General features: G+C 34.8%; 1 protein-coding gene across 1 annotated transcript in view; it reads right to left on the reverse strand.

Annotated features, from left to right (window-relative positions):
* Bmcp (uncoupling protein Bmcp mitochondrial) overlaps positions 1-12,845 on the reverse strand; it is a 50,320-nt gene that overhangs the window by 16,886 nt on the left and 20,589 nt on the right. The window contains exons 2-4 of the mRNA XM_089104682.1: positions 10,631-10,827; positions 5,248-5,395; positions 3,104-3,383 (exon numbers count right to left, since the gene is read on the reverse strand). Of these exons, the coding sequence (XP_088960808.1) occupies positions 3,104-3,383; positions 5,248-5,395; positions 10,631-10,817 (615 nt within the window). The 5' untranslated portion in view covers positions 10,818-10,827. The remainder of the gene's footprint in view (positions 1-3,103; positions 3,384-5,247; positions 5,396-10,630; positions 10,828-12,845) is intronic.

The raw sequence follows: 12,845 nt of genomic DNA on the forward strand, positions 1-12,845 counted from the left end.
CTTATCATCAAAATCGTGACAAATGGAATAAAATGACCACGATTGATTTTAGTGGACTATCCTAACGATGACAAAAAACACTTGAAGTTATTTTTTCCATTTTTAAGGTGGTTTCAAAACTTAAACTTAAAATAAGAAATACTTAAAACGAGTAAAAACTTCCCTGCACTAAAAGAAGATGGTCGCCATCTTAAACCCCCCGCTAGGCGTACTAGGATATAATGTGCCTTAAACTAACAAAACACTTTTTGCCCCCCCCCCCCGGACCCATCTTAGGTTTATTAATGCCTAAATAATGCAATTTTCTTATATAGTTTTCTTTTTGTTGTTTCACTATTACGAAGTTTTTAGTAAGTTTAAAGTTTTGGTCAATGTTGCCACGTTGAACCGTGAAAATAAATAAGCAAAACTAATAAGTTAAATTTGACAACTTTGACTTTATTTAACATAATAAACAAAAATATACACCATTAAAAAAATAAATCACTAAGCTAGGGAAATTAATTTAATTTTTGCTAACGCTTAGCGATTACCTACATGAACATTCCTAAAAACATCCTAACCTAATAAATTAATTTTTTTTAAATCACCTTCTCCCAAACACCTCCAGGGCAACAACTACAATCCAAATACAGCTCAAGCCACCCCCACCCCTTCCCACCACTCCTCACCCCAGACTTACAACCCACTCACATCCCCACCCCCACCCCCGTAAGAATAAAAAATTAAAAAACTAAAAACACAACGTTATTCGTCTGTAGAAATTTAAAATTAAAAAATTGGTTGACTCCCAAAGGCAATTACGCCTTCAAAGGAAAGCTGCGCCTAATTAAGCTGCTTTGGTCCCGTGTGCTTTAGCTTCTTTTTGCTGAATCTTCATCCGCGTTTCTATTTTTTTTTTTTTTTTTTTTTTTTTATTTTTTGGCATCAGCTACTACAAAAGGAAAAGGAAAGCTGCACCTTATTAAGCTGCTTTGGTCCCGTGTGCTTTAGCTTCTTTTTGCTGAATTTTCATCGGCGTTCTATTTTTTTTTTTTTTTTTTTTTTTTTTTTTTTTGGCATCAGCTACTACAAAAGGAAAAGGAAAGCTGCACCTTATTAAGCTGCTTTGGTCCCGCGTGCTTTAGCTTCTTTTTGCTGTATTTTCATCCGCGTTTCTGTTATTTTTTTTAATTAGCATCAGCTACTACAAAAGGAAAAGGAAAGCTGCACCTTATTAAGCTGCTTTGGTCCCGTGTGCTTTAGCTTCTTTTTGCTGAATTTTCATCCACGCTTCTATTATTTTTTTTCGCCTCAGCTACTACGAAAGGAAAAGGAAAGCTGCACCTTATTAAGCTGTTTTGGTCCCGTGTGCTTTTTTTGCTGAATTTTCCTCCGCGTTTTTTTTTTTTTTTTTTTTTTTTTTTTTTTTGCATCAGCTACTACAAAAGGAAAAGGAAAGCTGCACCTCGTTAAGCTGATTTGGTTCCGTGTGTTTTAGTTTCTTTTTGCTGAATTTTCATCCACGTTTCTATTTTTTCATTTGGCATCAGCTACTACAAACAACTGCATAGCTTCCTAAGGAGATCTTTTTAATTAAAAATTGAATTCTTTACTCATCCTCATTTTTTTAAATATATTCTGTTTTGTAAGTTTTCACTTTAACAATTCAAGCAATTAGATTTTACTTTCACTGTCCTTGGTATAATTTAAAACTCCTATTGTCTGCAGTGTATTATAAATTCAATTCGCTGCTTATCTTGCAAAACCCCGCGCACACCTTCTTCCCTATAGACTTGGCTAAAGCATTTTTATAAATCTTTGGATATACCCGGTGGATTTTTGGACTCTAAAGTCAGTGCACAAATTTTTAAACAAACGTTAAGGAATCCAAGAATATCAAATTTTCCTAAAACAAAATACTGGTTATTTTTCCTGAAACAAAACTTTTTTCTGCTTTACTTCGCATTTCAGAAATTCATTTCATGCCGAAAGGGAGATGGACTTTAGATATTCTTAGAAACCTCCTTTTTGGAATACTATTTTGAATGTAGTTATACTGTCAACTCGAAGCATGAGCGGAAACCTCTTTAATGACTGCTTAGAATAAATTTATTACCTGAACAGATTTGCGTATTGAAATTCTAAAAACACAAAATATAAGTTATTTTCCTGAAATATAACATTTCCCACTCTATTTCACTTATTAAAAATTCATTCAATCGCAAAAGGGGTTGGACTTTAGACATTTCCGGACACTTTATTTTTAACATACATTTTCAAAGTCATGACACATGGTCAGTTTGAGGCGTGAGCAGAAACCTCTCTAATGACTGTTTGCCATAGATTTATTACCTGAATAGACGCCACACATAGAAAATCAGAAAGAAGATGTCAAAACCTTTTGTTTTAGACTCTTTAGGCGATGTGGATTCAACAGAGTAGGATATTTTAAAGAAGAGTTCAAACCTTTTGTTTCAGTTTAGCCATTTAGCATTATGTACCAGTTTTGTTAGGATTACTTTTGTATACTATATTCTTTTTTTTATAAGTTTTTTTTTTGTCTTTATGCATTTCACTTTCTTTTTTTATTTATTTTGCTTCTGCTTCTTCTCGTGCGTTTGTAAGCGAGTAAAAATAACTTGTCTTGTTTCAATACACGAGCAGGTGAATCTCCCTGGAAATACAAAAAAAAAATGAATCCAGAATTTAGGAAATATTTTCAAAATTTAGGAGAGGGGTACTTTCTGCCAATGAAAGTACCAAAAAAAATTGTTTTGCCCCCCCCCCTAATTGGCTCCCTGAGAGAATCGTGTGGAAATAAATGTTAAGAGTGTTTCTGAATAGTTAAGCCACACCCCTGCAAACTCTACCAATCAAAAGAGGCCTTGATAGTGGGTGGTATAAACCACCCACTATCACCCACTTTTGGTGTGCACCCACTTTTTGGTGTGCACTTTGGTTGACTTTTCCAGATTTCCAATCCAATATCCCAGATAACGCCAAATGAAGAAGTGATACTAGGATACCTTTATTCGTGGTATGGAATATGGAAGAACAAGCGCACAAAACCCGCAAAAACCTATGCTGTCTGGGGTCTATTAAAAATTAATACACTGCTTACCTTCCAAAGCCCGCGCACACCCTCTTCTCTGTAGATCCGGCTAAAGCATTCAATTAGACTAATGTGTTTATGACTACGGGAACAGGCTTGCATCCTAACTTTGAGAACATCTGTCGGATTAGCAATGGCACTAGAAACACTACCCGCTAAAATTCCACAACAGATATTGGCAATCAGATTTTCATCAACGGCTCCCGGGAAAATGAGATCCTTTAGTGAATAATATATCCCAAATTTTATAGTTCCGTACGTTGACTGGCGTAGAACGGCTGAACCGAGCCTGTAATTATTAAAATCATCATCAAAATTCATACCAATTTTTCTGTTTCACGGGTGGAGAGACTTGATTCTAATCCAATGTCAATGTCCCTGAATTTAAAGGGTAGGGGAGAAGGCTCCTTTCACTTTGAAATTAATTCTTCTGTTATTTCGTTCTTTTTGTAACCTTCTGTACTTGTACCTTTTTCCTCCCATTTTCTTTTTAATGGGAAAAAATACATCATTATTGTACTTGTTATTCATCACAATCATCATTACATTTAATTTTACTGCAAATATTGATAAAAAAAATCATTGTGTCAAGTTTTGGACTGCTTACGACACATAATTACTCCACATTGTTGCTGCTGTAGCTTAAGGTCTGAACTAAAAGTTTTTCCAATAGTTTTTTGCATAGTTTTGTTTTTTTACTCTAACTTACAGTAAAGAAATCTGTAAGATACAATCGTCAGCTAAAAAGCAGCAGATTTCAGACATTGCATTTCCGGCCGAAGGCATTGAATCAGGAGATCGGTACCTGCGCAACGCAGACCATTGGTCAGCATCCGAAATAGTTTTTTTTTCCGACATCAGCAGAGAACGTTGTCTGTTTGTCTACTTTTACAGTTGGAAGTCCTTAGAGAGAACGTTGTCTGTTTGTCTACTTTTACAGTTGGAAGTCCTTAGAGAGAACGTTGTCTGTTTGTCTACTTTTACAGTTGGAAGTCCTTAGAGAGAACGTTGTCTGTTTGTCTACTTTTACAGTTGGAAGTCCTTAGAGAGAACGTTGTCTGTTTGTCTACTTTTACAGTTGGAAGTCCTTAGAAAATGTGCATTAGGTTTACAAAAAAGCGTTTGTTTACCATTAAACATATTGTTTGCTTAACAAAAAAACGTTTTCAAGCAAAGTAAGTAAAGCTATGCAAAAACAACAGTACTTGAGTCTCAATAACCATTTAAAAGTTCAACTTGGAGAAAAATATTTCTTCAGATAGCATGGAGAGGGCAGAGCCATTTATAGGGTTGGTGGTGGCTGGGGCAAAATTAATTGCAGTACTTTCCTCCCAACCCAAACATAAGCCAAATCAAAGGCCAAAATAAAAATAAAATAAAAGGCCAAATCAAACCAAAAAAATTGATCAAAGTGGGCAACCCCGTCCCCCCCCCCTTGAGCGGCTCTGGGGGAGGTTGCCTGTATATTCCGAAAACCAAACTCTTAGCTCTAGCTCCTTCGTCCAAGTTTAGTGTAAGATTAGTATTCGAAATTCCTATTGATTAATCCCATGATTTCCCTTCTCAGCCTAAGAAGCGCGTTTGAGGTTTTAACCTTAAATAAGTTATAAATCCGGAATAGATATTCTATTCAGGAGCGAGGTTGATTCACATTTCAAACGTGGAAAAAACTAACCCACAAAAGATCTATATTCACGTTTTAGGCTTAGCACAGTTATCTGCCAATTAAATGTTTCTTTTTTAGTTTTGTAATGTTTCCTTTCGTATTTTTTAACTTTATCCATTCTCTTCATTTTCTTTCATTATTAATTTTCGTGGGAAAATATCAAAGTACACTCATTACCAGCGACGCACTCACAAATAATTATGGGGGGGGGGGGCTGACCGGGGGTCCCTGGGCCAACCAACGGAAAACTTTAAAAATTCCTTAGAAAAAAGGTATTTTAAGGCACTATTTTAAGTTTATTTTAGCTCTTTGAATGCAAGTTTTGAGTAGGGACTAAGGAATAAATGATAAAACCGAGCAGATTAAATAAGATTTAAAAACAGGATGTAGTTTTTTCTTGTGGTGGGGGGTACAACCCCTTTTCCCCCCCCCCCCCCGGGGGTGTGCGCCTGCTAATAACCTAAATAAAAAATAAAAAGTAATTCACCCAGAATAAAGAGCACGGATTCCTTCTTCACCTGAGATCTTAAAAAGGGCATGAAACATCCCTCTATAGCGAAGCTCAGCAAATCTTGCATCCGATCGTTGACCTTGAATTTGCAGACGAGTTTTCGTTGTATCCAAAGGAAACGTACCTTAAAAAGAACAATAACAATAAGGGTAACAGAAACTGGCACGTACGCAGGAGGGGGGGGCTCCCCCCCCCAAAACCTCAATATTTTTTCCATAATTTTCTGATACTTCTCACAGAATACGAGATTTGAAGGATTTGCCCCTCCCCCGAAACAATTCCAGCGTACGCGCCTGAATAGAAACAAAACATTCCTTTAAATGGGGGTGGTATATAGGCCTACCTGTCTCACCTTCTTGAAAGAGCAGAAAAGGTTCAAAGTAAGGCTATAGAAATATTGACTCAACTTGATGGTTCTGATAAGGTCCCTGATCATAACCATTTTGAAAAGAATAATCTAACGAACATGTCCTAATGGAAAACATGTCCATTCGCGACTGCTAAGTTGCAATTTTCAGTATTTATGTATTATTAATTAAAAAAAATTTTACCACAAAATAAGTTTTTCAAAGAAAAGTAAAGAACCCCATTAAACCAAAAATGAGCAAAAATAAAATAATCAACCAAGCATGAAACTATCACAAATCAGCATCAATAAATAAATGAAACCCAAAGCGAACAGAAATTACAATAAATAACCGAGTCAAACTCAAAACGAGCAGAAATTAACATAAGTAGGGCTCAAAACTCCTATGCCATCCCAAGGCCAGAACGTAATTTGCACTTTACTGAAAAAAATTGAAATGTTTTTACTTTTATAACTTTAATAAATCGAATAATATTAACATTTTGATTGCTAAATATCGGTATATGTATATTAAAGTGACAATGCACATTCATTTGTATTTTTTTCAGTAAAGCGCAAATTACGTTCTGGCCTTGAGATGGCACAGGGGTTTTGAGCCCTACTCATGTTAATTTCTGCTCGTTTTGAGTTTGACTCGGTTATTTCTTGTAATTTCTGTTTGTTTTGGGTTTCATTTATTCATCGATGGTGATGTGTGGTAGTTTCACACTTGGTAGATTATTTTCTTTTTGCTCATTTTTGGTTTAATGGGGTTCTTTACTTTTCTTTGAAACTTATTTTGTGGAAAAAAATTTTTTTTAATTAATTTCTGTTCGTTTTATATTTACATAGTCTTTTCCGGGAAAAAGAAAACAATTCTTTAAATCTTTTTTTTTTAAGACTTTGCAGTTTTGCCTGCTATTTGTATGCTGGAGAAATCTTCTCAGCTTTTTTTAACAACATATACTGTTTTAATAAATTGGACACAAATAATCGTATTGAATTTCGTTTCATACCTCCTCTAGTTGAGATGAAATACAAAACTTGATACCATTCCCAAAAAAAAAAATCTATTTGCTTTCTTTGATAGCTTAGATACACTTACGCTATTTTGATTTAATTAAATTTTAAGAACAGAAGCAGCCCCAAAAGTTCGAATATAATATCGTCAGTCGTTTTTGGGATACTGCTGAGATACCTTATTGGGAATTAGCATTAACAAAGTGCATTTTGATTTAATCTCAAGACAATATTTAGTTTTACAACAAAATAGGCAAATGGGAGGGTGGGCGTGGGAGGGGATTAGTTGCCCTCCAATCCCTTTCGACTATAAGCCCTATCTATTTTCAATCGAATGAGCCCTTTTCGAAGTTTCTAAGACAACTCCTTCGATAAGAATTGCCCTGTTCTAAACAAAAAAAAGAAAAAAATAATAATACATAGTACCCACATCGATGTTTAGCATACTATAAAAATGTCAAGCCTTCCAATACCTTTCGACTATTAAAAAGGGCACTAGGCCTTTCAATTTCCAATCAAATGAGCCCTTTTTGAGTTTCTACAACAACTTTTTCTATAAACACCTTATATGCCCCAAGGGCATAAATTACAACCCTTGCCCTGAGGGTTGTGAGAGGGTTGTCATTCTAAAAGACCTAATTTCCAGAACTTTTAACTACGTTGAACAAAATGGCTATCTCAAAATTTTAATTGGATGTGTTTGGGGAAATGGTGGGCGTGGGAGGGGGTTAGTTACCCTCCAATCACTGGTGGGCGTGAGAGGGGCGTTAGTTGCTCTCTAATCCCTTTCAACTGTTAAAAAAGGCACTAACCCTTTCAATTTTCTATCGAATTAGCCCTTTTGAAGTTTCTACCACAAAACTTTAAATAAAAAACCTTACGTGCCTCCAGAGCATACTTTACAACCCTTGCACAGAGGGATAGGGCGGGGGGAGGGTTGTCATCCTCGAACACTCAATGTACGGAATATTCAACTTAGATCAACAAAATTGACTTCTCGAATTGTTGATTGGATGTGCATGAAGACATGGAGGGTGTAAAAGGGGAGCTAGTAGCCCTCCAATCGCTTCCTACTATTAAAAAGGGCACTAGCGCTTTCAATTTCCAATCGAGTGAGACCTTTTTCAAGCAAGGCCCTTAAGCAAGACTGACAAGTGTTTTATGAGAGATGCAAGCAACTTTTAAGAAACACAATGACGTATTGAACAAATCGCTGAGAAAGGCAAAGGGAAACTGTAACAGACCAATCTGAAGATGCTAAAAGAAACTCTGTTAGGACTTTGAGAGTTATTCGATCATTCGACGAAAGGCTTTTAAGAAACCGAAGCAGATAAGAAAGACTGACAAGTGTTTTATGAGAGATGCAAGCAACTTTTAAGAAACACAATGACGTATTGAACAAATCGCTGAGAAAGGCAAAGAGAAACTGTAACAGACCAATCTGAAGATGCTAAAAGAAACTCTGTTAGGACTTTGAGAGTTATTCGATCATTCGACGAAAGGCTTTTATGAAACCGAAGCAGATAAGAAAGACTGACAAGTGTTTTATGAGAGATGCAAGCAACTTTTAAGAAACACAATGACGTATTGAACAAATCGCTGAGAAAGGCAAAGAGAAACTGTAACAGACCGATCTGAAGATGCTAAAAGAAACTCTGTTAGGACTTTGAGAGTTATTCGATCATTCGACGAAAGTCTTTTAAGAAACCGAAGCAGATAAGAAAGACTGACAAGTGTTTTATGAGAGATGCAAGCAACTTTTAAGAAACACAATGACGTATTGAACAAATCGCTGAGAAAGGCAAAGAGAAACTGTAACAGACCAATCTGAAGATGCTAAAAGAAACTCTGCTAGGACTTTGAGAGTTATTTGATCATTCGACGAAAGGCTTTTAAGAAACCGAAGAAGATAAGAAAGACTGACAAGTGTTTTATGAGAGATGCAAGCAACTTTTAAGAAACACAATGACGTATTGAGAAAGGCAAAGAGAAACTGTAACAGACCAATCTGAAGATGCTAAAAGAAACTCTGTTAGGACTTTGAGAGTTATTCGATCATTCGACGAAAGGCTTTTAAGAAACCGAAGCAGATAAGAAAGACTGACAAGTGTTTTATGAGAGATGCAAGCAACTTTTAAGAAACACAATGACGTATTGAACAAATCGCTGAGAAAGGCAAAGAGAAACTGTAACAGACCGATCTGAAGATGCTAAAAGAAACTCTGTTAGGACTTTGAGAGTTATTCGATCATTCGACGAAAGGCTTTTAAGAAACCGAAGCAGATAAGAAAGACTGACAAGTGTTTTATGAGAGATGCAAGCAACTTTTAAGAAACACAATGACGTATTGAACAAATCGCTGAGAAAGGCAAAGAGAAACTGTAACAGACCAATCTGAAGATGCTAAAAGAAACTCTGTTAAGACTTTGAGAGTTATTCGATCATTCGACGAAAGGCTTTTAAGAAACCGAATCAGATAAGAAAGACTGACAAGTGTTTTATGAGAGATGCAAGCAACTTTTAAGAAACACAATGACGTATTGAACAAATCGCTGAGAAAGGCAAAGAGAAACTGTAACAGACCGATCTGAAGATGCTAAAAGAAACTCTGTTAGGACTTTGAGAGTTATTTGATCATTCGACGAAAGGCTTTTAAGAAACCGAAGCAGATAAGAAAGACTGACAAGTGTTTTATGAGAGATGCAAGCAACTTTTAAGAAACACAATGACGTATTGAACAAATCGCTGAGAAAGGCAAAGAGAAACTGTAACAGACCGATCTGAAGATGCTAAAAGAAACTCTGTTAGGACTTTGAGAGTTATTAGATCATTCGACGAAAGGCTTTTAAGAAACCGAAGCAGATAAGAAAGACTGACAAGTGTTTTATGAGAGATGCAAGCAACTTTTAAGAAACACAATGACGTATTGAACAAATCGCTGAGAAAGGCAAAGAGAAACTGTAACACACCAATCTGAAGATTCTAAAAGAAACTCTGTTAGGACTTTGAGAGTTATTTGATCATTCGACGAAAGGCTTTTAAGAAACCGAAGCAGATAAGAAAGACTGACAAGTGTTTTATGAGAGATGCAAGCAACTTTTAAGAAACACAATGACGTATTGAACAAATCGCTGAGAAAGGCAAAGAGAAACTGTAACAGACCAATCTGAAGATGCTAAAAGAAACGCTGCTAGGACTTTGAGAGTTATTTGATCATTCGACGAAAGGCTTTTAAGAAACCGAAGAAGATAAGAAAGACTGACAAGTGTTTTATGAGAGATGCAAGCAACTTTTAAGAAACACAATGACGTATTGAACAAATCGCTGAGAAAGGCAAAGAGAAACTGTAACTGACCAATCTGAAGATGCTAAAAGAAACTCTGTTAGGACTTTGAGAGTTATTCGATCATTCGACGAAAGGCTTTTAAGAAACCGAAGCAGATAAGAAAGACTGACAAGTGTTTTATGAGAGATGCAAGCAACTTTTAAGAAACACAATGACGTATTGAACAAATCGCTGAGAAAGGCAAAGAGAAACTGTAACAGACCAATCTGAAGATGCTAAAAGAAACTCTGTTAGGACTTTGAGAGTTATTTGATCATTCGACGAAAGGCTTTTAAGAAACCGAAGCAGATAAGAAAGACTGACAAGTGTTTTATGAGAGATGCAAGCAACTGTAGAGCTAATCTTATATCCAGAAAGCTGTGGATAACACAAATATGAGAAATCTATAAAAAGCACAACAACGTATTGAACAAACTGCTAAAAAAGCCAAGGCAAAAATATACAAAACAGTTTGGGGAACTCAGTGAGGACTTTCAAAGTTATCCATTCAATCGATAAACTTTCAAAAATAAACTTTCCCAACCTTCACTCCATCCCCAGAAAAATATTCCTATCTGGTAAAGTTGTCTTTACACAAATGATGGACCGTGGATATTAAACATTTTTCTATTCTTTCAGCAGAAGAAACAGAAGAAAAAAGAACTTACCACATTCAGCAATACAAGATGCCAAGCCTCCAAAGACAAATGGTCTCCAATCATGCTTCAATGCATTCTTCTTATTTTCAAAAACTTCTAATTGTTGTACAACCTGTGGTGATTGCAACCTTGGCCTTTGAAGGCCAAGGTCAGGCGTTGATACAGTAGATGTTTGAAAGCTTTCCTCATAAAACATAGAATTTATACTGAAAAAAGAATCTTATAGCAATGGTTGTCTTATCCTTAGCCCCATGCATAATCCACTTTATAATCTTTCTATAGAAGTATTAAATATAGCATTAAATATATATAATTTATATGCTACAAACGTAACTCAAAAGATACTGGAGCAAGAAACTGCACTTTTTTCTTGCTGGAAGAGAAACCCTGGAGAATAAGTTAGAGTAAATGAAATGTAGGCTACCAAAAAAATATAGTTTAAGGCTATATTTGTCTCACATTTACTGACAAAAGAATTTGCACTTTACTGAAAAAATATAAATGTTTTTATTTTTATAACTTTAATAAACGAAATAATATTAACATTTTCATTACTAAATATCAGTATGTGTATATTAAACTGGCAATACATATTCATTTGTATTTTTTCAGTAAAGTGCAAATTATGTTCTGGTCTTGGGAAGGCATAGGGGTTTTGAGCCCTACTAATGTTAATTTCTGCTCATTTGGAGTTTAAATCGGTTATTTATTGTAATTTCTGTTCGTTTTGGGTTTAAATTTATTTATCAATGCTGATTTGTGGTAGTTTCACACTTGCTAGATTATTTGATTTTATTTTTGCTTATTTCTGGTTTAATGGAGTGTTCCTTACTTTTCTAAGAATAAGACAACAGAGTCTCTCAAACCCCGTAAAGCTATTTTAAAAGTTACAAGAATTATTTATTTAACAAAAATTTTCGATTTTTGAATGACCAGCAAGTAAAGAAAAAAAACACACAGAATAAGACAACAGAGTCTCTAAAACCCCATAAAGCTATTTTAAAAGGTACAAGAATTATTTATTTAACAAAAATCCTCGCTTTTTGAATGACCACCAAGAAAAGAAAAAAACACACAGAATAAGACAACAGAGTCTCTCAAACCCCGTAAAGCTATTTTAAAAGTTACAAGAATTTTTTATTTAACAAAAATCCTCGCTTTTTGAATGACCACCAAGCAAAGAAAAAAACAGAAAACAGAGTATCTCAAACCCCCGTAAAGCTATTTTAAAATGTAAAAGAATTAGTTATTTAACAGAAATCCTCGAATTTTTAATTAACACCAAGTAAAGAAAAAAAACGGAGATAATGATACAACAGAGTCTCTCAAGCCCATTAAAGGTATTTTAAAAGTTACAAGAATTATTTATTAAAAAATAATTTACGCTTTTTTAATGACCAGCAAGTAAAGAAGAAAAACAAACAGATTAAGACAACAGAGTCTCTCAAAGCCCATAAAACTATTTTAAAAGGTACATGAATTAGATATTTAACAAAAATCCTCGCTTTTTGAATTGCCAGCAAGTAAAGAAAAAAACACAGAGAATAAGACAACAGAGTCTCTCAAACCCCGTAAAGCTATTTTAAAAGGTACAAGAATTATTTATTTAACAAAAATTTTCGCTTTTTGAATGACCAGCAAGTAAAGAAAAAAAACACATAGAATAAGACAACAGAGTCTCTCAAACCCCTTAAATGTATTTTAAAAGGTAAAATAATTATTTATTTAAAAAAATTGTACGCTTTTTTTATGGCCAGCAAGTAAAGAAAAAACGAACAGAATAAGACAACAGAGTATGTAAAGCCCCATATAGGTATTTTAAAAGGTACAAGAATTATTTATTTAACAAAAATTTTCGCTTTTTGAATGACCACCAAGTAAAGAAAAAAACACACAGAATAAGACAACAGAGTCTCAAACCCCGTAAAGCTATTTTAAAAGGCACAAGAATTAGTTATTTAACAAAAATCCTCGCTTTTTGAATGACCACCAAGTAAAGAAAAAAAAACACAAAGAATAAGACAACAGAGTCTCTCAAACCCCGTGATGCTATCTTGAAAGGTACAAGAATTATTTATTTAACAAAAATCCTCACTTTTTGAATGACCACCAAGTAAAGAAAAAAAACACAGAATAAGACAACAGAGTATCTCAAAACCGTAAAGCTATTTTAAAAGGTACAAGAATTATTTATTTAACAAAAATCCTCCCTTTTTGAATGACC

This window comes from Artemia sp. Qi Xiang Cuo, chromosome 18, assembly GCF_049724085.1.
Source record: "Artemia sp. Qi Xiang Cuo chromosome 18, ASM4972408v1, whole genome shotgun sequence".
Lineage (NCBI taxonomy): Eukaryota > Metazoa > Arthropoda > Branchiopoda > Anostraca > Artemiidae > Artemia > Artemia sp. Qi Xiang Cuo.